The sequence below is a fragment of the Linepithema humile genome, chromosome 2, assembly GCF_040581485.1.
Source record: "Linepithema humile isolate Giens D197 chromosome 2, Lhum_UNIL_v1.0, whole genome shotgun sequence".
Taxonomy (NCBI): Eukaryota; Metazoa; Arthropoda; class Insecta; order Hymenoptera; family Formicidae; genus Linepithema; species Linepithema humile.
This window is the reverse complement of record NC_090129.1, coordinates 27837527-27861865: the sequence shown is the minus strand read 5'-3', so window position 1 is coordinate 27861865 and position 24339 is coordinate 27837527. Positions and strand designations below refer to the sequence as shown.

Genomic DNA, 24339 nt, shown 5'->3' with positions numbered 1-24339 from the left:
AATATTAGAAATAAGAAATTGGAATTATTTATTTTAAAAATAAAAAGAATAGAAACAATTAATGCATAAATTAAGAAATAAGAATTGGAACTAATTAATATATTTTATTCTCTTGTTAGATGTAAAATAATTTCTCTTTTTAATATTAAATGTTTATTGCTATTTCTAATATTTTGTCTACTGTATGCAGAGCCTCAGAATAATAAAAGTTAAAGTATTTTATAAAATTTATAATACAACAATAATAAAATCGCCTAATCTCTTTATGCTTGTCACTCGTTATGTCTAGTAGCACTACTACACGAGTGTAACCATGTCACAGACACAGAATCTCTGTGTGAGGGCGGTATTCATAGTCCGTTCTTATATTCAAAATCGTCTTAAGCACGGACTTATATTCGCTCTCTTCGTCACACATAGATTGTGTCTGACGAAGAGAGCGAATATAAGTTCGTGCTTAAGACGATCTTGAATATAAGAACGGACTATGAATACCGGCCTGAGAATCGCTACATCAATATGGCGGAAAGCAGTCCCCCCCGCACGCTTGAGTTACCATCCCCTCTCGCCTAAACTAGGACTTTAAGGCCGGTATTCATAGTCCGTTCTTATATTCAAGATCGTCTTAAGCACGAACTTATATTCGCTCTCTTCGTCAGACACAATCTATGTGTAACGAAGAAAGCGAATATAAGTCCGTGCTTAAGACAATTTTGAATATAAGAACGGACTATGAATACCGCCCTAAGGAGGTATTCATAGTCCGTTCTTATATTCAAGATCGTTTTAAGCACGGACTTATATTCGCTCTCTTTGTCACACATAGATTGTGTCTGACGAAGAGAGCGAATATAAGTTCGTGCTTAAGACGATCTTGAATATAAGAACGGACTATGAATACCGCCCTTAGGCCGGTATTCATAGTCCGTTCTTATATTTAAGGTTGTCTTAAGCACGGACTTATATTCGCTCTCTTCGTCACACATAGGGCTTGTTCGTTTTAGCTGCACTGGGGCAGCTCTGGGTCTGCTCTACACAGAATAATACAGGACAGATAAATAGTTTGTCCTGTATTATCTTGTTTAGAGCAGACCCAGAGCTGCCCCAGTGTAGCTAAAACGAACAAGCCCATAGATTGTGTCTGACAAAGAGAGCGAATATAAGTTCGTGCTTAAGACGATCTTGAATATAAGAACGGACTATTAGCGTTTTCGATTATACAGGATTTGAACGACCCAGGGTTGATCAATCACTATTTTACTATAAATGCAAGTCTTTCATTGGTGGAGAGGTTGCAATGACGTCATTAACCAACCCTGGGTCGTTCAAATCCTGTATAATCGAAAACGCTATATGAATACCGCCCTTAGGGCGGTATTCATAGTCCGTTCTTATATTCAAGATCGTCTTAAGCACGAACTTATATTCGCTCTCTTCGTCAGACACAATCTATGTGTGACGAAGAGAGCGAATATAAGTCCGTGCTTAAGGCTGGCGTCACATAGAACCCGTAATCCGTAATCCGCACCGGAAGTCCGCAAAAGTTACTAGGGATTGCGTCCGTAACGTTACGTATGTTTTTTCTCCTTGTGTCCCATGGAGCCGTAAATACACACGTAACGGTATTACTATTTTTTATTTAACAAATTATAATTGTTTATTTGTATTTTATTCATAAGAAAACTACAGAATATATTATAATTTTAACAAAAATTTTAATTAAATCGTCAAATTTAGTTAAATAAATAAAATTAAAAAAAGCATTACTAGTAATAACTAGTAACTTTTAGTAACTTTTACGGAAATTTCATGGAATTACGGCTCCATGGGACACAAGGAGATAAAACACACGTAACGTTACGGACGCAATCCCTAGTAACTTTTGCGGACTTTCGGTGCGGATTACGGATTACGGGTTCTATGTGACGCCGGCCTAAGACGATTTTAAATATAAGAACGGACTATGAATACCGCCCTTAGGCCGGTATTCATAGTCCGTTCTTATATTCAAGATCGTCTTAAGCACGAACTTATATTCGCTCTCTTCGTCAGACACAATCTATGTGTGACGAAGAGAGCGAATATAAGTCCGTGCTTAAGACGATTTTGAATATAAGAACGGACTATGAATACCGCCCCTAGACTCAGTCCCTCTATTCCTTAGTCCGTGGCTCCGTTCCTCTATTCCTTAGTCCGTGGTGTCCACTCTCAGTCTTCTCTCTGCTAGTAGTGAATTTCGGAACGGAGCCATTGTGGCTATGTCATACACGTTATACATTATAAAAGTTGTGTGCTTATATGTAATTATGGCATTTGTGAAATAGTTTTTCTTTCATTGTAATTACAAAAATCGTGTAATTTATTAATATATTACGTGAATAATAACAATGTCAATGGAGACCGTACCGAAAGATTTGCGTGGATTAAGGGCATGTTTAGTATGTTCTTTGGTTAAGGTATGTAATTATTGTTTATTCCATAAATATATACATTTTGCATATAACAAATTAAATTTTTTCGAATAAGCTGATTGCAATGCATACAGAAATTAGTCATGCTTGTAAAATAATTGCATTTATGTTTTTCCACAGACCTTTGATCAATTTGAGTTCGATGGATGTGATAACTGTGATGAATTTTTACGTATGAAAAACAATAAGGATAATGTTTTCGATTGTACAAGTTCAAATTTTGATGGGTAATATATAATAATAAGTATATAATTTTTGTTTAAGAGTAATTTTTAAAGTACATAGAAGTTTTTTAAATTTAATCTGTGTGAAAGTTATTAAGATTTATATGCTAGATATCTGATATCAATGTGTTGTTGATAAGATCTTCAAATTTTATTTTTTTATTTCTTTCACATACTATACTCACCAGTGTAAAATTCGATTCATCGACAATTTTTAGCAAAATTATTTCTTTAAGGAACACAGTCAAATCTGCGTAATTATCATATGAATAGAAATAAACTACATTTTAGTCCAAATAATCATGATTAATTTTGCCAAAAAACAATTACGCTAAAAAAAATATCTCCTAATTAGATAAAATAAATTTAAGCATATCAAATTTTGTGCTGATGAGTGTATATATATATATTATTCCTTATTTTAATAATTTTAAATATTAAAAATGTTGCAACTTGATTAATAATTCTAAAAAACAAAATTAATTATTTTATTATATATTTTTGCTTTTTAGAATGATTGCTGTAATGAGTCCAGAAGATAGCTGGGTATGCAAATGGCAAAGAATAAGTGAGTATTTTAGATGCAATAATATTTGGCAACAATAATTTATTTTGTATTTTAATAATAATTGTTCTTTTATATCTTATTATTGTGATTTTTATTCTACAATATTTTTTTAAAATCTTATCTCAAAAATCATTCTAACATTCTTTAAATTTATCTAGTAAAATAAAATCTAAAAAAACTAATATATAATCTAAATATCTAAAAAAACTAATATATATGTCATTTATAATGTATGGTTATCAGAGTTATTTACAATGTACATTTAGAAATAATAAATATATATTGTCACTTACATTTTCATTTTTAAATAGATAATATATTTATATAGACATATTTTTACAAATAAACATAGATATATATTTACTGAGGAACATGCTTATGTGCGTACAAACAATTCTTTATTAACTTATTGTTAAGATCTATTGAAATAATATACAAACAGTACATAATCATTCTTTTAAAATCAAAATTTTATTACAATCAAAGTATGTTAATTATGGCTAATAGAGATTATATTTATTTTTCAGATCGTTTCTGCAAAGGTGTTTATGCCATATCAGTATCAGGACGATTACCAGCTGGTGTCATTAGAGAAATGAAAAGCAGAGGAATAGTTTATAGGCCGCGTGATACAAGTCAACGTTAATTATAGAAATTTTTGTGTAATATTTTGATAAGATAATATTGAATTCTTTTCTTAATGTTTTGCGTTATAATTAATTCATTTCTTCATTTTGTATTAATAGATTAATATATATATATATATATATAGAGCCTGTCCATTTTTTACATATCATCATGAGTAACATTATAATCAAGATTTTCCAAAAGTATAAATTAAATAAATAATGCATAAAAACCTTAAACTTGCATTTTACTTTGCTTATATACATTGTATCATTAGATTTTACTAAATTAATGAAAATAGTATCGGAATTATATACTTTTAGAGATAATTTTTAGTAATTAAATCTTCTATACATTATATTAATAAAATTTGCATATAAAATATGTATTTTTAGTTTAAATTTGAAATGTTGCAATGTGCAGAGTAGCATTTTTTTAAATGTGACTTCCTGGACATATACTTGGTTGATAAAGTAAAGAGTATCGCATTACCGGCAATTGATTATTTACACAATTGAGCCATAAGTTTGCGCATGTTACATGATAATTATTATCGTTATAAACAACTCGACCACTCGTAATAACTGTTAAACACAGAGAACAAGATACATATTCTCCCTGATGTAATGGCCAAGCTGGTAGCTCAGTGACAATCTAAAATAAATCAATATAATTGTATTACATAATAATGGAAAATGAATATATATGGTGTTAAAGAACAAAAAATTGCTAGAAAATACATTTAAAACACAGATGTAAAACATAGAATACATGTAAAAATATCAATTTATAGACGATACATACTGGTATGTTTGTGTAAAAAGGTTCCATTTCAGCCCAAATTCTGTCAATGTCCATTAAAAGGTCATCAAATCCAATAATGTTTATGTCTAACTCTTTATATGAAAAATTGACACGTCTACAAACAGCTGCAACTTCAGCTAATTCTAGCGAAAAGAATTATTTTTATATACTTTTACATAATTTCTCATACAGTTTTTACATAAGTTTTTTTCTATGCTTACGGCAAAGAAAGTTGTATCCTTGAGCTGAATTTAAAACTTCCTGTAAAACCATCTCTGATGTAATATTGGTAAATATATTGGCTGCGACTTGTAATAGTAAAACACAACTTTCCATATATTGCTTCCATTCCCAATACGTAATCTGTAATACAGAAGTATTTGAGAATGACACATATCTTTATAGATTTTAACACATTTTGATATTTTAATTACATGTATACCTGTTGTGAAGTTTCTACAACTTGATCTTCCTCTATATTTGAAGGTAAAAATGATTTAAGATCTAAACTAGGCACAGATCCAGACCGTGGCAGTGCTTCTGATGGACCACTAATCAACTCTACACTATTTATCGAAATAGCATCCTCTTTCTGAACATTTTTCCCTAAGAATTATATACTACTTGATTTTAATGAAATAAGAAGTAAGCAAAAATAAAATTGCAGCATGTGTGGAATCACTAACCTGATTCTACTAATTGCACTTCATTCCCATCGTCAAGTTTTAGATTACTGAATGACTCAGACACATCGGATACAAAATTCAGATCTGTTAAGTTACTGTTATCAGTATTAATGTGCGCTTTAAACTCAACAAAATCTGCAAATACATTACTAATATTTTCAGCATCCAAAGCGTCTGATGTTAGAGAATTAATAGGTGGTTGTTCCGCAGACATAAATTCTCCGAATTCGTCAGCTGATTGATTATTGGAAGTTAAATCTAAATTTTTATTCGTAATAGATGTTTCCTGGACTAATGCACGTAATGCACTGTATTTATCTTCGACTTGTTGCAAACTCATTAAATCTTGTTGAACAGAATCAGACCTATCTACCGTGACAGCCTACAGATTTAAATTTACATGTCAACAAAAGCTACATTAATTTTAAGCTTATGCAAACATAAAGACATACTTGCTATAATATTGACAAATTTATTGTTATTTACCTTTGGCATTACGTCCACTTTGTGTAATACTTCTTTATCATATCTAGGAGATATAGCCTCTGCTACACTTGCCAGATTAAAAGTATCGCTACAATCTTTAGGTGTATCATTATTTCTAATCACAGTATCTTTGAGTATTACCGTTTTTGATTGATTCTTTACTCCACATTTAGGAAATAGATCAGATTCTATTGTGGATTCTATCATGGGTTGATCCTTACTTTGATACAGCAAATTTGCAGACATAGATGTGCAAATTTGCACATTAATGGGTAGTGTTTTCGTTCCAGCAGTGGCTTTTTTTATTTTATCAACTGTTTTTTTCACTCCCAGATTGTGATTAGCAAGTCTGCTGCCAATTGCAGAACCTTGCTTGCTATCCCAAATTGATATAGCAGAGGCGCTAGGAATCGGTGCGCTTTGAAATTCTGTAAATTCATCAGAGGATTCGTCAAAAGATGATGCAGATGGAATATTGGCTTGAATACGTGAAATTTGTTTCACGTCTTTAAACAAATTATTGAAATTGTTTCCAGCTGGTCCAAGCGCCTGAATCTTGACGTCAGAAGATTTTCCAAATGCGTTGTTTGAAAATGATATATTCGCATCAGACACTACATTCGCATGAGCTCTATTTTTAATTTTCCCTTTGATATCAGGAATGTATTTTCCTTCCACACCCGCATTACTGATATTGGATTCTTCATTACTGTAATATTGAAGTTTCAATACATTTGCTTGTGCACCAGGTTGCAAATTCATCAGACATTCTATGTTCAAATATGGCGTTGGCGGAAAAGGAAGTAAATGCAATATATCGAGACTGTTGAAGGTATAAGACGTCTGAGCAGCAGCCACAAGAGCTAGCACGATATATAACTCTTGTTCGGTCAGTTGTCCAGCGTACTTCTGATTGGCTAAGTTCCATATGTGACCGAGGACCTCCGTAGGTAGTTGACTGGTAAGTAGCAAAGGAAACACCTTGTTGGTGTCAACAAGTAATTCAGTCTGCATGCTACTTGATCGAACTCGATCCTCTCGTACTGCCTCCCATACCATCTTGTAAACCGGTGGCAAGGTGGTGGAATTGGTCCATAACCAACTCGGCAGTTGGTTCAATTTCTTGTTCGCGTGAGTTTTATTCATGTTTTGTGCAGTAAGGAACAACCCGGCGAATTTTACCGCTGCAAACGGCACAAATTACATGAACTCGTCATGAAGCGATGTGGATTCATTCTTCAAAACTACAAGTTTAATACATTATCATTATATAAAAAAAAAAAGTCGAACGTTTGTTCGATCTTGTAGATCTCACGTTGTGAACATTGTTTTCCTTGACACATTGATATTCATTACGACACGCAGCGCAAAACGTACACAATTAGTCTTTACGTCAAATGTCAGCTGACCTAAAGTGACGTATGTACGCCATATTGTCAATATTGTTGAGAGAGGGGGGCTGCAATGAACAATCGTGTTTTATTTAATAATTAGTTAATTAGTATCATGTTCTTTTCATTCGTTCATATTTATTTATCTGAAAAGCTGTTTGCATTACGCCTATTCAATTTTTTTGTTTGTTTAAAATAAAAATAAAGTACACAAATTGAATCTTGCAATAATCTGCTGCGAAAAATTCTAATTTGGCGTCTAAATCTAATTTAATATTGAGTCATAATACTGAAAAGAAAATACATCTAATTTATTATTGACTTAGTTTACACCGATTGTTTAGTACGCGTACCAAGTTTTAAATCTGCTTCTTTGATTGGTGTAGATTTTACACTAAACAATTTATACCTATCGAAGAAGCAAATTTAGTACTTGGTACGCGTACCAAACAATCGATGTAAACTAAGTCATTGGCCGCGTTCAGCAGACTCAACAGTTGTAGATTTTCCGCTGAATCTCGACTGTTAATTAGTTGGTTCTGAAAGTAAGAACCAATCACGTTCGATTGCTACTAAGCGGTTTGTTCTGCTGAACGCGCCCATTGATTTGTACATTTGCTCGTTTTATCTGGTTGCTGTGCTGAAAGCAAATAAATAGTATAAATCAATGACAAAGCAAAAGTATTCTTTTTTCAATATCAAGCCGACATTTTTGTATTCAAAATAAAATATAACTTATCAATAATTTAAATTTAATACAAAATAGAATAAATAAGAGTAGAAAAAATTCTTTTGCGCCTGAAATTTTGTAGGACGCGATCAAGCGTCTTCTAACCGCTGAAAGACGCGTTGCACGCCATATTTATTCCAACGACTTAACTAGTCGCGCGTTGAAAACGCGCAATACGAATGATTCAATATAAATCAGCCTAATGTTTGATCATGGCGGGCACTGTTTATGCCGTCGATAATTAGAAGTGATTGAAAGTGATAAGAAATCATTGAAGAAGCACGGAGAAACATTTTTAGCGTTTTGCAACGCTTTTGAGCGATACCTGTAAAGAGGCAAAATGTCGACGGACTTTTACATACGCTATTACGTCGGCCACAAGGGAAAATTTGGCCATGAATTTCTCGAGTTCGAATTCCGACCGGACGGTAAACTTCGCTACGCGAACAATTCCAACTACAAGAATGACACGATGATCCGCAAAGAGGCGTACGTACATCAATGCGTAATGGAGGAGTTGAAGCGCATTATCCAAGACTCCGAGATCATGCAGGAGGACGACTCGCTATGGCCGCAACCCGACCGCGTCGGCCGGCAGGAGCTGGAGATCGTAATCGGCGATGAGCATATTTCGTTCACCACTTCGAAGACCGGCTCTCTCTTGGACGTTAACCAGTCGCGAGACCCGGAGGGATTGCGATGTTTCTATTATCTGGTGCAAGATCTCAAATGCTTGGTGTTTTCTCTAATAGGACTGCACTTCAAGATCAAGCCTATATAAATCCGAGTTTTGTCATTCGTTCATTGAAATTATTGTAATAATTCTCTCCTATTGTAATAAAGTATGAAGTATTGGTATTTATGCCTTTGTTTCTTTTTTCTCACATTCAGCACATTGATGAGTAACAATGTGCTGACAATGCTGAATGTGACTAACTATCTAACCTTATCTGAGAAAGCGCGGATAGCAGTTGCAAACAGACGTAACATTCTTCGAAATTTTCGCATTATAAGATATTTGTATTGAGACATATATAAAGGTAATTAATTAAAATGCGATTGTAACAGAAGAATAATATGTGAATATTGTTAGAGTACATGATAATAATGCAACGTATGTCATTATTTGGATAAAATTTTTATACATTTTCTAACCTCTATGTGACGATTCATGTCATTTGCTGGAATAAATTTCTTGAGTGCAATAGACGTTAAGCGTTGGGAATAAAAGTTTTATAGGCACATTTTATGTATACAGTAATTGAACAATGTTAATTGCAGATGCAAGATGTCTGCCAAACAGGTTATGGCAAACGACAAAAACACTGCGGGTCATCATCAGGAGTGCGAAGATCGTGTCGTCACAGACTCCGTTCACGAGAGATTTCGGCAGCTACACGTTCATTGTGACGATTGCAATAACGACATAATAGGAAGCGAAGCTGCCATAAAGAAGCACTTCAATAATTTACACCCCTCAAACAGACACTGTCGCTACTGTAAAGGCAAAGTGTTTGTATATCGAAAAATAACGATGATAGACAATAGTGAGAAATCACAAAATTATATATATCATAAATGCGAGTATAAGGAACAATCAGAAAAGAATACGTCAAGTGAATCTATGTAAATATTAAGGTCTTTATAACTTCCAAGTGTAAAGTTACGCACTTAAACTTGGATATATAATTGTCTCTCTATTAAATTTTGAACAATGAATCAAACATTAATATGTTGGCGCCAAGTTATATGAGTCAGCATACAATTTTCATACAGTACTGTAGAATTAAACAATTCAGCATTTATTTTTACAGTTAATCTTCTAGTGTATTATACAACAATCAGTACATTTTACTGAAGAGCCAACATGTCAATCATCATCATTTTATAATGTAATTATTGAAATATCAATATTTGTTACATATTTTCATTAGTATATTAGACACATGGGATTTAAGACATTCTGCATAAACTAATATCTCTATTTTTTGATATAATATATTAGCTATTTTTTAATTTTATGTATTTTTATTTATGTCACAATTGTAACTTTTTTTCGTAAAAATATAAATTTTAGAAGCTTAGAAAATAAAGAAATGGATAAAAAAACCAGAAAAGAGAAAATTATATTTTTTGCCTGTCCACTGAAATTTTATATAGATTTTATATGGGTAAAGAACAATCATTCTTTATTTACCATAGAATGAAAACTTATATTATAAACTTTGAGCTTACAAATACATAAAAGTTAATTTCAAGTACAAAGGTACATGAATTTGTACATAGTTTTTATTTTTTTTATAATTAACATTCATTGTAAAACATTTTCATTATAGTTTAATATATTTATATATGTTGATTAATAGAAATAAATAATTTTAACAAAATTTAGTATATTATTTACTTAATCTTCCCTGTATGAAATATGTTTATCAGATCAAATAGACGATTTGCTTAAATTATAATTTTGACTGCGTGATTTCTTTTTTCTTGATATCTATATATGTGCATAAAATTTGTGAACGCAGTTATTAAATTGTAAAAAAAATGACAAAGTTTTATGTTTTATTTGTAGCATAAATAGAAGAGTATTTATGCTGTTGAAAGACATTAGACACCGACAATGATTTATAAGTTTATCATCAAAAACTTCAATAACAATTTTTTTGATAAAGTAAAGTTATAAATATGTTAAATAAAAATAACATCACATGAATTCTACGACTATTCCATGAGACAACATACAGTATATAATCTTTCTTATTTTTTATAACCATAAATATTGATATCTTCCATCTTTTTTCTTTGGTAATCTTATATTTATGTATTGATATTCTTATTTATATATGTATATTGCCATATATATATATATATATATATATATATATATATATATATAATGGCACATATACATACCGATCTTTTATAAAAAAAGTTTAATTATATAAATTATATGTAACACGTATAATGAGTTAGAAAAGATGCTATTATTACATCTTATAAATGTGCAAGCTGCAGTTAAATATGTTAACATAATGTTTGTTTAATCGTTCAGTGTACCGCTTCTATGTTTAAAAGATTAGAAAAGTACATTTAACATATAGATATCCATATAGACAATTATACAAGTTATATTAGCTGTAAAATGCCCTGTATGCAAATACATGATATAATTTAATATGTATGACATATTTCAAAGACGTGTTCACAACATTAAAGAACAATAAATCTTGAAGTATATCCAACATATTAACTTACACAAAGTTAATACTGGTATCATGCCATAACTATCATATAGATACAGTGCAAATATCATACTCATCAATACAATATTTGCAAGTGTATATAAATTTATATTTTTACATGTTATGATTAGTCATATATATAGCTTTCAATTTTAGTTTGTTAATATTATGATACTGATACTACTTTTATCACATTCATTTCACGAAAAGGGAATTTCTTATATCACACTCATATATGTATACTAAAGACATATCACGATCTGCATAGCTCGATTTTACTCTTTTTCACATAAAATGTACTCTTCATGAATCTATGAAAATGTTCAAAATTATTTAACAAATGCACCATAGATCAGACTATATGTTATTTGAAGCCTTTGAATACTGGGCTAAGCTAATACTGGCCCCAGAGAGATATAGTAATCAATAGGTATTTTTTTTTTTGTACCAAAAATTGGGATATGCATGCAGACTTTATTAGGACGTGCGAATTGTTTCCTCACAATAAATCTGAGTATGAAAAAATATATCATAAATAAAAAGTTTTGGGAAGGAACGTAGACTACATGTAGAAAATATCAGTTCTTTGGTTTATGAGGAGACAAAAGCATGCTTATCCCACAAACGAGTAGATTCCAATACATGGAGTCTGAGACCGTGGATAGATTCCAGTAACAAATTAGATAACAAAGTGCGTATTATAATTCTGCTGTATACTGTATAAAAATCACTTTGTCAGATTAAATTACTAATTGCCAAAGTATTATTAGATAAACTACGTGTTGCACTATGTGCAAAATAATTATTTATACTGATGTTATTTTATACTTCCAAACTAGTCATCACATAAAATAATAAGCCTCATTAGATATATATACATATATATATCTTATTAAAGTAAAAAAACTAAAATAAAAAATTGAAAAGACCGCGGAGCTAAAACATCAATCTTATTCCATGAATGGATGCCTGCATGATTAATGGTGATGTAGTAAACTACAATGTGCAGTACATTGTATGTTCAATTTTGCTAACAAATTGATTTGTACAAGTCGCAATTACGGCAAATCTTTTTTAAGTTGGCATTTATGCACAGAACGTAAACAAGTAGTTCTGCTTTCCTTATAAAAAATATACTACTTTGTTTTCCTGTACAGCTTATATATCTTCTGGCTTATTATGGCAGATATCTCTTTTCAGATGTGAATAATTCCGCAAATTTTTTCAATTAGTTCATGATATCTGATGTGCACTCTTTAAAATTGTGTTCCATACTTCACTCCATTTTATGATTCTTTAAAAATAATTTCAATCTTGTTGGATAATCCGTCATTACACCGGTCGCTCCCAACTCGAATGCTTTTTTAAACTCTTCATCTTTGTTTAAAACCCAAAAGTAAACCTTGCGCAAACAATAATGACAGTCAATAATGTTAGATTATAATTAAATATATAATTATGTTAATTATAATGTAAAATATACTTACATGTATGCCCCGTGCTCTTAAATGATTAAATAAGCATGGTCTCATTAATAACACATTAATTGTACGCACTACCAATTTTTCCAGTGGTAAAAATGTTGAGCTTGGGCCACCTTTGCGTCTAAAAAAAGAGAAAGAAAATTTTACGTTTATATTTTTCCATTGTAACCATAAAGAAATTAAAATATTTTAATTACCGTAAATAGATTGAAGGTAAGAAAATTTCAAGATGCGTTTCCTTTAATGGTATAAACGGCAATAAACCAGTATACATAAGAAATATTAACATTGTCACACGTTGCATTGAAAATAACAAGTTAACGTTTGGATTCTGTAACAAGACAAAGATTATTAGTTTTATTTATTACATACAGCTTTGTTTTTCTCAAAAATAAATGTTATTAGCTGTACAAAAAATATTTAGCTTCTTATGCATACCATTTTATAACATTTCTGTGTGACCTCATCGCTAAAATTTCCCCAAACTGTGTATTCTTCTCTATTGTATTGTTTAATAAGATCAGAAACTTTTGATATAAGTCGATCATCATTGATTTTAATATCAATATTAATAGGAATATCGGGAAATGTTTCAAAGACCTCTTGTAATAGCGCAAATTGCCGATCTTCTTCTCTTGGAGAACCGACATACTCCACATCTGCTATATTCAACTGTAGTTTTCAAATAATTCTGTTTAAAAGTATCATTTTGCTTAAAATAACAAATAACAATACCTGGATCAAAGTCAATTGGCAAACGTTGCTTTAAGAGTGGCAAATCTTTGTAATTCAATTCGGAAATATTTTTATCCACACCAGTGCTACGCAAGAGATTCTGATCGTGAGACACCACTACTTCTCCATCCTTGGTAAGATGACAATCCAATTCCAACATTTGAGTTCCAATAGCCACCGCTCTACAATTGTAAATAGAAACCTTAATTTCACTTATGAATATAATTATTACATTAACACAATTTAAATATATAAGCAAATATTAATTCTTTGCTTTTAAAAAATTCAAAGTGTGACTTCTGCATAATCTTGATAAAGTTACTCCAATTGACATCAACATTTCATATATAAAACACTACAATTTTTGTATTCAACTTAGCTTTTGAAGTATTTGGAAGATCTAATACTTTTTCTAAACTCTGTATATTATATAATTAATGTATTGTAACGTATGTGAAATTTCCAATAAAATCATCAGAAATGTATGTGTGCATATTTGACAATGATTTGAGAAGATAAAAGCTGTAGTGGTGTAAGTCAGGTTTTTTTTTTTAAATTGACTGAGAGCATAGATGTAATCTATACATTGTATAGATTAATCTATGCACTCAGTGAATTAAAAAAACTTGGTTTTCATCCCCATTTGATTAATTGACACTAATACTAATAAAATTTTGCAGCTCTGACACGAACAAGCCTTAAATAAATATTTCAACTAACCGTTTAAATGCGCACATTGTGTTTTCATAGCTCTCGCCTGCTCCTAAAAACAGTTTATACATAGAAAAATCAATGACATTGCATAGAGGAGGAACTGTCATATCTTATCGCATCGATCGTGCGCGAGAAGATCCCGAGAAAAATCTGATGGTAAACAAAGGGCGACTTACCACCCCGATGGCTGATGTGCTGGCACAGAAATTTCACTTTCTTCTTTTTATGCAACAAAGTAGGATATTTGAACAGTATCACCGAAGTGAGCATGTAGCCGCCGATTAGCGTGTACAGCAACATCCTCGCTCCTTCAACCGCTATCGAGCATAACGATATGTACTCGGCGCGCTGCTAGACAGTAATACACAAATATAAATGAAGAGAGCAGACGACACAAGTGAGAAATCCCCGTCCCTGACCGTCCCCAAATAACGCGTTCACGAGAGCTGCGCTCTGACACGATCACGAGTATGCAGTTTCTATGCAAACGTGCGACTTTTTTCTCCACGAGCGTTGCAATCGGCCAATTGAAAAAGATTGCGATAACTCGGCCGAAAAAATGTTGATAACGATAAGAGGCGAGTATCTTTCGAGTGAGAAACAGTTGAAATCGCTTATTAATGACTTTTCAGCCAATAATTTGAAAATGATACGAATCCCGCTGTCGTGTCAAAAATTGAAATTTATTGCTTAAATAATTTTTGTTTGATTAAAACTAATTTTTTAACAAATTTTATATGTGCACTCGATTTATTCCTCCACTTGAACGATTCCGTCACTTAATTGCAAATATTTCTGAACGTTAGACGATCTTATATGAAAATCAGGCATAATATTATCCTGGCGGATGTGCTATAGAGTCCGGTCTATACATTTCTACATATGTAGTTGGACGCGTTCGGAACCGCTCTTTTATATATCTGCCAAACTCGAATTCGAAAGTTTCTCCGCAAACATGCATTTTTGCCAGCGTCCCTCGTTCGATTAACGCGATGTCCGGATCGAATTCGCCTAAAACAGATACGAGTACCAACCCTTTGCGGCAATTTCGCATTCAAAAAAGACGAACGAAGACAATGAACATGTGTAAGAACTCACGCATTTCTCGCTATTGTTAATCGATGTAACCGATTCGCGTTGTCTTTGTTTTTTTTTTTAATATTCTTATGAATAATATTCATATTAAATGCTCATTCTAATTTGACAATTTAATATCTAAGGATTAATTTGGAGTAAAGTAATTTTATTTGTATTTGGTATAAATGGATTCATTGCATACAAATTCACATTTACAACATTGTAGAATATATTTCTGAAATCTTTTTTTTATTTCATAAATATTAATATTATTTGTTATCAGAAGCGAAAATTTTATACGTTATTTTATGTTATTTTTTTTATTTTAGCTGATGACGATAGCAATTTGGTAAGTTCGGATACACAAGCACGCCGTAAATTTGTAAACCGCATTGAAGATAGTGACAGTGATATTGGTAGTCCAATTAAATCAAGTTCAGATTGTAATATCAAAGATAAAGAGCATATGTTTAAATACCTGAGAACTTTATATCCACAAAATGATGTAATGGTGAGTACATTCAGATTTTTTTAGTACAGTTTTTTTCATCTTGATAAATTATTTAAATAATTATACAGCTTTACACAAATCTTTATCTTTTCCATTAGATAAGACATTTGTATTATTAAATTATCATTATTTTTAATTATAAAACAAAGCTAAGGGTGCAATTTTTATCTAAATTATTTTAAACATGTGAGATCTTTTTAGCAGATACATAAAACACTTTGTGATGCCAATTGGGATGTCGAAGAAGCCAAGGAGGCACTTAAGAATAATAAGAAGAGAAGTTCGGTATCTAGAAAAACTAACAAGAAGAAAAGAAGAAAATTAAATGAAGATGAAGATGTGGATGTTGATTCGGATGAAGGACATTATAAAGACAAAGTATTTAATAGGTATATAATTTTGCAATAATTTTGACTTGTATGATTAGATGTATAATTTTAAGATAAATTTATAAATGATATTATTTTACAGCGACGAAGACTCAGATGTAGAAATATCTAATGAATTCACTGATGATAAAAAGGCTATTTTAGAATTTATGCAAACTGCTCTGCCTTCAGAATTGCTTCTTATGTCTCAATGTTCTCAAAAGAAAGCCAATGCTATTATAGAATCAAGACCATTTGACGATTGGAGAGACTTAGTGAATAAATTCAAAAACACAAAGTACTTAGACACAGACTTGTTAAATGCAGCTGACGTATGTATTTTATTATTCATTTTTTATTCAATTACCAAAAGATCAAGACTTTTATTATATATTAAAAAATTTTTCCACAAAATTGTGCGATTAATTTTATTTTTTACATGCACGAAGGTATTGCTGTCGACGCGGAATGTAATAGAAAATCTTATGAAAAAATGCCTGCATTTGTCCGCCAATATGGAAAAAGCTGTAGCTGCCGGTGCGTCAGCCATAACGCAGCAGCCGAAAGCATTATCGCCAGATTTAACATTAGCTCCTTACCAAATGGTTGGTCTGAATTGGCTTGCTGTTATGCACGCGCATAACGTGAACGGCATATTAGCCGACGAGATGGGTTTGGGAAAAACTGTACAAGTCATAGCATTTCTCACATATCTGAGAGAATCCGGCCTGCTTGACGAAAAGGATGGCCCCCATTTAATTGTCGTTCCCAGTTCGACTATGGGTAATATATCGCCTTCCGCGATATTTAGTCGGCAAATAGGCTCTTGTGGTATCTTTAACATTATTTTTTTCTTTTTCGTATAGAAAATTGGTGGAACGAGTTGGAAAAATGGTCACCCGGTTTGAAGGTTGTACAATATTACGGCTCTCAAGATGAACGGAAAGAAATGCGAATGGGCTGGCGGAATGGCGAGCTTGATGACGTCGATGTTTTATTGACTACGTACAATTTAATCTGCAGCACACCGGAGGAGCGTAGATTGTTTCGCGTTATGCCGATTAATTATGTGATTTTCGACGAAGCTCATATGCTGAAGAATATGAGCACCGTTAGATATGAAAATCTTGTGAGAATTAACGTACGTATTTAGCATACATACACATACGTGCGAAAAGGCTTTCTTGTAACGTGTCAATTCTTTTTAAAGGCTAAACATCGAATCTTGCTGACTGGTACACCTCTACAAAATAACTTACTGGAATTAATGTCTTTGCTAATATTCGTAATGCCTTCACTATTTGCTGGCAAACAGACTTCTTTGAAAAATTTATTTTCCAAAACTCCTGTAAGTCATGAAATTATTACTGTTATTACAAACCGCATCGGTTGTTTCGCATAAGTCATTGTTCATATTCCAAAATAAATTGTCAGAAAACAGGCGATAAAAAGGACGGGGAGCAACCGTTATTCGAAAGAGAACAGGTCAAGAAGGCAAAGAAAATTATGCAGCCATTCGTTCTTCGACGGCTTAAAACTGAAGTTCTACGCGATTTGCCGCATAAGAAGGAAGAGATAATGCGATGTGCGTTAATCGAAAAGCAGCAAAGCATGTACAACAAATTAATCGCACAGTTTTCAAAAAGAATTGCACAAGAGAAGGACAGTGAGATTGCAGATGCGAATGAAAGTGGAACCGGCATGATGATGCAATTGAGAAAGCTTGCCAATCATCCTCTTCTTGTACGTGATTATTACGACGAGGAGAAACTTAAGGTATGTGTGCAATCTAAAAAGCTACTTTTTAATCAATTCCTGAGATTAATCGGATTTATCAATGCATTAATTAGGCTATAGCGAGTAGATTGGCGAAGGAGCGAGGTTACAAACAGGAGAATCCGGAATACATCTTTGAGGATCTAATTTGGACGTCAGACTATCAGTTAAATCAATTAACACGCATGTACAAAAGTGTGGCCGGATTTGGCTTACCGCAGGAACTCATTCCTCAAGCTGGCAAATTGAGGAAACTGGACGAATTGTTGCCGCAATTGAAAGCGGATGGTCACAGAGTGCTCATTTTTAGCCAATTTACTATGGTGCTGGATATACTCGAAGAGTATTTAGCTATTAGGGGACATACATTTCTAAGGTTTGCGCTAATTACTTACAAGATTATTTTGGTTATGCCATCTCAGTTCAACTATAATATGTTTATGTTTTAGACTCGATGGCAGTACACCCGTGACTGAAAGACAAACTCTGATAAACGAATACACGCAAGAGCCAAATATATTCGTATTCTTGTTATCCACAAGAGCCGGTGGTTTGGGAATCAATTTGACAGCTGCCGACACAGTTATAATTCACGATATAGATTTCAATCCTTATAATGATAAGCAAGCGGAAGATCGATGTCATCGAGTGGGGCAAAATAAGTGCGTATCGCCGCGAAAGATCTTAAGGGGATCTTGGAGTCGTCTGTTTTACCGATTTCTTTTAAAAACACTATACTTTTTTGGCTGTGTAGAATGAAAAATCCTTTTCTGTAATTAAAGGTTTTTTCATTCCAGGTATCGACCTGTTTTACCTTCAATTTTTAGCGTAAAATTCTTTTCCTTCTATTTTTAGCGTAAAATTCTTTTTTTTGGCTGCGTGGAATGAAAAATTCTTTCAAATCAACCGTTTGTATTAACATGTGTACTTTAATTACAGAAAAGAATTTTTCATTCTATACAGCCAAAAAGTGTTTTTAAAAGAAATCGGTAAAACAGACGACTTCAGGATCCCCTTAAACATTTCAGAAAGTGTGCGCCTCATATTATTCGTTTAAAAAAAAGTGTATTGAAAGAATACTGAATTTTTTTTACAGACCAGTTACTATAATTAGATTATTAAGCGAAGGCACGATAGAGGAAAACATGTACGAGATAGCTCAAGAGAAATTGCATCTCGAACAACAAATCACTGAAACTGAAGGTAAAAATGCAAAATCTTTTAATTCATAATTTATAAAGAAATTAACAAGATGCATTCTGTGTTCTCAGAAAATGAAAGTGCGGACAAGAAATCTGTTCTAAAATTATTAAAAATGACTATAGGCCAGGATGTTCACAATAAATCTTTACCGTCGACGAAAAATAAGGAATCTGATATAGAAAGTGATAAAAATTGTAAATAAGAAATTAATTTATTTATAATAATCATAATTTTTTTATATATTCCATTTTATAAAATATCAAGTATTTAATTATAACTCAACGACTCAATGTGGAAATATATAACACACACACACACACATACACAATTTGTATGTTTCCTATGTATGAAGTACAATCATGATACACTTAATCTCTCTTGCGATTTTGCAAGTCTATCGCTCCTTTATTTATCTACATGTATATTTTGTTTCATTGTTGTACAGTACATTTTATGTACTCTTATTTATATAGCAAATTTTTAGCAAAGAAAAACTGCCACGTGCATAAAAAATCCAATCTTCAGCACAATGAGCAAATAATTTAATATTAAAAAAAAAAAAAGATTTCGTATAAAATCGCGCGGAGGTGTCGTGTAATAATCTTATCTTTAAGTTCAATCATTCATTGATATAGCATTCAAATGTATAAGGGTTGTAGAATACACGTAAATAAAATAAATATACAGCAGTTTTATGAAAAAATAGAAATGATTTACACAACCACGTTCATTTAAATATCAGCCAGAAGTCTATATTATCAATCATATTGATAAATCTATCGTTTTTAGTTGTACAAAAGGCATGTGAAAACGTTTTATTACATCTTACAATCTTCAGGATATACTTTGACTCATTAAAAGATCGGACATTCCATCTTTAATAATTTTTAAACTTTCTAGATCAGCATTTATTGTCGCAATAAGCTGCGCCATGCCCTGCTGCTCCATACTTAGGTACTAAAAAGGAAAAAAAGGTTTATGTATTTCCGCTTAAATTAAATTGAAAAAAAAAAAAAAAAAAAAAAAAAAAATCTTACCGTTTTAATATCATCCTGCGCTATAGGATCCATTGTATACCTCTCCTGGTTTTGAATATCGATGTGTCGCCTCATTCTGAGCTGAGAAAGCATTTCACTAATTCTGCCTTTGTATTGTGTCGGCGCACTGATTTGCGAATGCATCACTTCGAATCTCCGCGTTAAAGCTTCTTCTTCCGGTTGCAAGGACAATCCTACTTTACGCGTAATCTCCTGCCGAACTAGAACCTTTCATATAAAATTTATGTTATTACAAACGGAAACGACACATGCGATGATAATTAGTGAATAGTAATTAATCGCAGCAATACCTGCAAAACTCTGTGTTGAAGTTCCAGTAATGTGCGTCTGTGTTCCTTGAGTCTGGCCTGCGTGGCTGTGTGCTGCCTCTGCAAGCCCTGTATTTTTTCTGCTGCCATGTCTAAAAACGCTCGATGTCTAGCAGTCTCCTCTTCTTGACACTTTAATCTGTGCTTGACTTGCTGGAAGCCGATCATAGGAACTGGTATGTACAATTCTGGATTGGGATTATCCAGCTGCGCTTGCTTCCACAATCTGGCGTCGATCGCGCAAGGTGGATTATCCAGATACTCCTTCAGCTGCGACGGATCAAGTTTTACCAAAGGAAATATATCTTCAACTCCATTTTGCACCAATTGTTGCTTTTGCATAACCTGCGATAGGTACGCAACCAACTCGTTGGCAGGAATTTTTCTGTAAGAACCAGTGATTCCTTTTTCCGATACATATACCGTCACTTGACTTTTAGTCTCTCCTGTTGATTTCACGTTATCGACAGCTACAGTTAGATTGGGCTTGTTGCCCAACAAGCCATTCAGAAATACGACTAATTGTTGCTTTCCGTCTTGTACGTCCTTTTCTTTCTTACCGAAGCACAGCACCACTAGACCATCGTTATTATCAGCATCGGGTATACGGCTGTACCCGATAGCCTTAAATCTACACAACGAGTTTTCTTGAGTGAAATCTATAGGCGGGGCGTTTACAGAGTAATAAGCTTTTCCTACACCCCATAATGCTTGAATAAGATTCCACCTGGCAATAGTGTTATCTCGCTCGTCATTGTATAATTGACAATTGAACACAGCGTTATAGAGAGCTTCTGATACACTATTTGCAGATTGTTGTTGTTGTTGTTGTTGTTGTTGTTGCTGTTGTTGTTGTTGCTGCTGCTGAGGCTGTGTCAGTCCAGTGCCAAACCCAGTGAATCCTGTTCCTGAAAATACGTAATATGTTAAAAATAAAAGAGTATAAGGAAATATATGAAAAATAGTATAAAATGTCATGTATTAAAGAGAGAAGATAGGTTATGTGCAGGCAAATTAGAGACGTGAGAGTACATAAGGGAGAAAAGTCGGAATGTAATTTAAGATGATACAAAATATAAAGAATATAGATGATTTTATAATCCCTAGGGAAACCAATAAACATACAAATCATGCATTACCTGTCCCAAATCCACCAAATCCGGTAGTGACACTGGTGGTAGCTGGTTTGTTTCCAAAAGCACCGAAACCTGTAGATGTGCCGAAGCCTGTTGAAGCAGTACTCGTAGTACCGAATCCACCAAACAGGCTAGGGGCGGATGTAGTAGTGGTTGTGCCAAATCCACCAAAACCTCCAAAACTTAACGACGATGTTGTCGTCGCTGTTCCAAATCCACCAAAACCAGTTGTGGGAGCAGGAGTACTGCCAAAAGTTGAAGTTGTACCAAATCCAGTGGTTGCAGAAGAAGCGGGAGTACTGCCGAAAGCTGGCGTTGAACCGAAGGCACTAGTCGATGCAGTACCAAATGTAGGTGTAGATCCGAAGCCCGTCGCTGCTGGCGTGCTACCGAATCCAGCAGATGTTGGAGTCCCAAATCCAGTCCCAGCGCCAAATCCAGCGGTTTGAGTCGACGGAGTACCAAACAAACTTGGCGTTGAAGTGGTCGGTGTACTAAATCCAAAGGACGGAGTTCCAAATCCTGCTACTTTGGATTAAAATTTGTTTTTGAAAGATTAATGCTTTCGATAAAAACTGCAAGAAAGAAATATTAAAACTTGCTTGACATTTACTCATCAATTAAAGATATAAATTATAAGTTTTCAATAAAATTATTCATACTTTTGACACTTAGCAATATTATCACACAAAAATTATTGATGTACAAATAAAAATTAAAACTAATAATGAATCACTATGCTAAATTAGTACAGTGATTAATATTACTAATGAGCATTGCTCTGAATTTTGCCATTAATCTATATCAATCAATATCTGATTTTTTTTGTTTAATATGAATTTAAGATATGTTAAAGATGTTTGCTATTGTGACATTCTTTGTTGCTTATATTTTATGAATATTTTTAAATATAATACTTATATCTAAGTGTTCATATACGTTCATCATATACATTGAAAGGTATATAGACACTTAACTGTCTAGAAATCATATTATGACTTGGAATACTTATTGAAGTTTCAATATTCAGAAATTCAACAGTTAGTCATACAATAATATAACATTACAGTGCAATATGACATTTTTAAATCAACAGAATAAAATGCAGGTAATATTTAAAAGTAAAAAAGAAATGAGTTACAACATAAAATATGAGACAAACTTTTTAAATCAGTGTACATTAAATTATTAATAGAGCAGCTTCTATGCACAAGTGGCACACGATACACTAAAAATAGGTTCTATGTCCAGCACTAAAATCATCCTTCGTCATATAAAGTCAATACATGATTCTTCCACTGAAATTTTAAACGAACTTGGTACAACAGATATGATAATTGGGGTACATAATTCATTTTCTCTGTCTATATATAATTGTTTCATCATGTTTTGTGTGATTTTATAATTTGATCCAATTTTCTTTACACAGGATGCAACTGCAGAAACTATGATGACCACACTTGGGAAAATTCCAAATGAAATGTATTATCCAGAAGATACTGTACCTAATGGAAAAGTCACTGCTCTCAACACTGAGTTACACACGATACTCGACACTAATCACACTACATTAGCTCCAATTGAAACTATTATGTCTAATGGATACACGAAACGTTCCACATTACTATTAATCTTGCTGATTGTACTTTTAATTATATTATTGATGTGCTGCATTACGGCGTGCATAATTGCGAGATCCAGGAGCAGGCACGCTTTCTTCACGAAAAGAGACACGGAGTGCAGTCCAGAATGTAGTGGTATAAACCAACCCTTGCTAGGTTTAGACAAGACTTCTGGTACAACCATTACAACCAGTGGTAGTTCCGTAAACAACTGAAGAGCTAGTCTTTCGCATAGTGCCTTGCGGATCATTTGTGCTTGCAACATGTTTCAAAATTTAAATTGGTGAAAAAATTCTTATTACAGTGCGTTTATATTATTCATAACCTCGAAGTTGTCATGCAAAAACCACTGAAGCATTTATATACAGAATATATGTAGATATCGTTAATATTCCCATATCTGATAAAGAAATAGAAATTACAGAAATAAAAGGGAAGATATAGCACAAAACAGACGAAAAATTACTAATTTTATCTCAAATAACATGGCTTACCGGGTTTAACTGGCGTCGCTGTAGAAGCTGGTGTGGTGCCGAAAGCAAACGTGGGTGCAGGTGTCGATGTTGATGCTCCGAAACCGCTGCCGAACGACATTTCCGTTGTATTATTTTCTTAGTTAAAACACTGTATCCGCTTCGTGACGCGCGCAATTACATCCGATCTTACGGACAATTGCGAATTTACCACTTGCAACATGGCCGTCTGCACGTGCGACAAACCATAGACATATATAACTAGATCCAGCATGCCGTATATTTCCTTATGATATTCGTTGGGTTTGGCCACGGACTAAGGAATAGAGGGACAGAGGGCGGTATTCATAGTCCGTTCTTATATTCAAAATCGTCTCTCTCTTCGTCACACATAGATTGTGTCTGACAAAGAGAGCGAATATAATAGCGTTTTCGATTATACAGGATTTGAACGATCCAGGGTTGGTTAATGACGTCATTGCAACCTCTCCACCAATGAAAGACTTGCATTTATAGTAAAATAGTGATTGATCAACCCTGGGTCGTTCAAATCCTGTATAATCGAAAACGCTATAAGTTTGTGCTTAAGGGTGAAATCAGATGATACGGAAAAGAGCTGCGAAACGGAGAGTGCGTCATTGA

General features: G+C 33.0%; 6 protein-coding genes across 15 annotated transcripts; 3 read left to right on the top strand and 3 right to left on the bottom strand.

Moving 5' to 3' along the window:
* The first annotated feature begins 2096 nt into the window (after positions 1-2096).
* On the top strand, positions 2097-4036 carry spt4 (Transcription elongation factor subunit spt4). Its single transcript, XM_012368919.2, has 4 exons — positions 2097-2456; positions 2592-2698; positions 3208-3263; positions 3791-4036. The coding sequence occupies exons 1-4, from the start codon at positions 2388-2390 to the stop codon at positions 3907-3909; spliced, it is 351 nt and encodes a 116-aa protein (XP_012224342.1). The 5' UTR covers positions 2097-2387; the 3' UTR covers positions 3910-4036.
* Positions 3558-7470, bottom strand: LOC105673354 (synergin gamma-like). Of its 4 annotated transcripts, none has more exons than XM_012368948.2 (7): positions 5867-7447; positions 5531-5762; positions 5381-5464; positions 5137-5300; positions 4916-5057; positions 4695-4837; positions 3558-4544 (listed from the first exon to the last, which is right to left on the bottom strand). In XM_012368948.2, exons 1-7 carry the CDS (start codon positions 7010-7012, stop codon positions 4326-4328), a joined length of 2130 nt encoding a protein of 709 aa, XP_012224371.1. In that variant the 5' UTR covers positions 7013-7447; the 3' UTR covers positions 3558-4325. The 4 variants fall into 4 exon arrangements, with proteins under 4 accessions (XP_012224371.1, XP_012224364.1, XP_012224355.1 ...); XM_012368941.2 differs by having other exon boundaries at positions 5381-5762; positions 5867-7110; positions 7182-7447; XM_012368932.2 differs by having other exon boundaries at positions 5381-5762.
* A 683-nt stretch (positions 7471-8153) lies between these two features.
* mago (mago, exon junction complex subunit) lies at positions 8154-8845 on the top strand. Its single transcript, XM_012368781.2, has one exon. The coding sequence runs from the start codon at positions 8328-8330 to the stop codon at positions 8766-8768; it is 441 nt and encodes a 146-aa protein (XP_012224204.1). The 5' UTR covers positions 8154-8327; the 3' UTR covers positions 8769-8845.
* Positions 8846-10172: 1327 nt separating this feature from the next.
* Positions 10173-14852, bottom strand: LOC105673340 (lysophospholipase D GDPD1-like). 3 transcript variants are annotated; one of them, XM_067350261.1, is made up of 7 exons: positions 14342-14852; positions 14172-14214; positions 13452-13633; positions 13155-13378; positions 12914-13047; positions 12720-12837; positions 10173-12634 (listed from the first exon to the last, which is right to left on the bottom strand). In XM_067350261.1, exons 1-7 carry the CDS (start codon positions 14463-14465, stop codon positions 12509-12511), a joined length of 951 nt encoding a protein of 316 aa, XP_067206362.1. In that variant the 5' UTR covers positions 14466-14852; the 3' UTR covers positions 10173-12508. The 3 variants fall into 3 exon arrangements, with proteins under 3 accessions (XP_067206362.1, XP_012224329.1, XP_067206363.1); XM_012368906.2 differs by having other exon boundaries at positions 13155-13375; positions 14342-14801; XM_067350262.1 differs by lacking the exon at positions 14172-14214 and having other exon boundaries at positions 14342-14480.
* A 163-nt stretch (positions 14853-15015) lies between these two features.
* Etl1 (SWI/SNF-related, matrix-associated actin-dependent regulator of chromatin, subfamily a, containing DEAD/H box 1) lies at positions 15016-19686 on the top strand. Of its 2 annotated transcripts, none has more exons than XM_067350256.1 (12): positions 15016-15251; positions 15572-15753; positions 15958-16142; positions 16225-16453; positions 16571-16904; positions 16988-17262; positions 17332-17469; positions 17556-17897; positions 17972-18273; positions 18347-18559; positions 18994-19100; positions 19169-19686. In XM_067350256.1, the coding sequence occupies exons 1-12, from the start codon at positions 15158-15160 to the stop codon at positions 19300-19302; spliced, it is 2535 nt and encodes an 844-aa protein (XP_067206357.1). In that variant the 5' UTR covers positions 15016-15157; the 3' UTR covers positions 19303-19686. The 2 variants fall into 2 exon arrangements, with proteins under 2 accessions (XP_067206357.1, XP_012224295.1); XM_012368872.2 differs by having other exon boundaries at positions 15955-16142.
* A 144-nt stretch (positions 19687-19830) lies between these two features.
* On the bottom strand, positions 19831-23998 carry LOC105673333 (nuclear pore complex protein Nup54). 4 transcript variants are annotated; one of them, XM_067350259.1, is made up of 6 exons: positions 23719-23998; positions 23249-23479; positions 21606-22130; positions 20449-21374; positions 20138-20365; positions 19831-20057 (listed from the first exon to the last, which is right to left on the bottom strand). In XM_067350259.1, exons 1-6 carry the CDS (start codon positions 23816-23818, stop codon positions 19935-19937), a joined length of 2133 nt encoding a protein of 710 aa, XP_067206360.1. In that variant the 5' UTR covers positions 23819-23998; the 3' UTR covers positions 19831-19934. The 4 variants fall into 4 exon arrangements, with proteins under 4 accessions (XP_067206360.1, XP_067206361.1, XP_012224315.2 ...); XM_067350260.1 differs by having other exon boundaries at positions 21606-22127; XM_012368892.2 differs by lacking the exon at positions 23249-23479 and having other exon boundaries at positions 21606-22127; positions 23719-23993.
* Positions 23999-24339: the final 341 nt, after the last annotated feature.

Coding starts and splice junctions, on each gene's coding strand:
- spt4 (XM_012368919.2), top strand. CDS start 2,388: ATGTCAATGGAGACCGTACCGAAAGATTTGCGTGGATTAAGGGCATGT. Junction 2,457..2,591: donor TAGTATGTTCTTTGGTTAAG/GTATGTAATTAT, acceptor GTTTTTCCACAG/ACCTTTGATCAATTTGAGTT. Junction 3,264..3,790: donor ATGCAAATGGCAAAGAATAA/GTGAGTATTTTA, acceptor TTTATTTTTCAG/ATCGTTTCTGCAAAGGTGTT.
- LOC105673354 (XM_012368932.2), bottom strand. CDS start 7,012: ATGAATAAAACTCACGCGAACAAGAAATTGAACCAACTGCCGAGTTGG. Junction 5,301..5,380: donor AGTGCAATTAGTAGAATCAG/GTTAGTGATTCC, acceptor TATAATTCTTAG/GGAAAAATGTTCAGAAAGAG. Junction 5,058..5,136: donor TTGTAGAAACTTCACAACAG/GTATACATGTAA, acceptor TCTGTATTACAG/ATTACGTATTGGGAATGGAA.
- mago (XM_012368781.2), top strand. CDS start 8,328: ATGTCGACGGACTTTTACATACGCTATTACGTCGGCCACAAGGGAAAA.
- LOC105673340 (XM_067350261.1), bottom strand. CDS start 14,465: ATGTTGCTGTACACGCTAATCGGCGGCTACATGCTCACTTCGGTGATA. Junction 12,838..12,913: donor TTACCTTCAATCTATTTACG/GTAATTAAAATA, acceptor CTCTTTTTTTAG/ACGCAAAGGTGGCCCAAGCT. Junction 12,635..12,719: donor TAAGAGCACGGGGCATACAT/GTAAGTATATTT, acceptor TGTTTGCGCAAG/GTTTACTTTTGGGTTTTAAA.
- Etl1 (XM_012368872.2), top strand. CDS start 15,158: ATGTCCGGATCGAATTCGCCTAAAACAGATACGAGTACCAACCCTTTG. Junction 16,143..16,224: donor AAAGACAAAGTATTTAATAG/GTATATAATTTT, acceptor ATTATTTTACAG/CGACGAAGACTCAGATGTAG. Junction 17,470..17,555: donor ATTTATTTTCCAAAACTCCT/GTAAGTCATGAA, acceptor ATAAATTGTCAG/AAAACAGGCGATAAAAAGGA.
- LOC105673333 (XM_067350259.1), bottom strand. CDS start 23,818: ATGTCGTTCGGCAGCGGTTTCGGAGCATCAACATCGACACCTGCACCC. Junction 23,480..23,718: donor AGCGACGCCAGTTAAACCCG/GTAAGCCATGTT, acceptor ACATGTTGCAAG/CACAAATGATCCGCAAGGCA. Junction 22,131..23,248: donor CATCAATAATATAATTAAAA/GTACAATCAGCA, acceptor TTTAATCCAAAG/TAGCAGGATTTGGAACTCCG.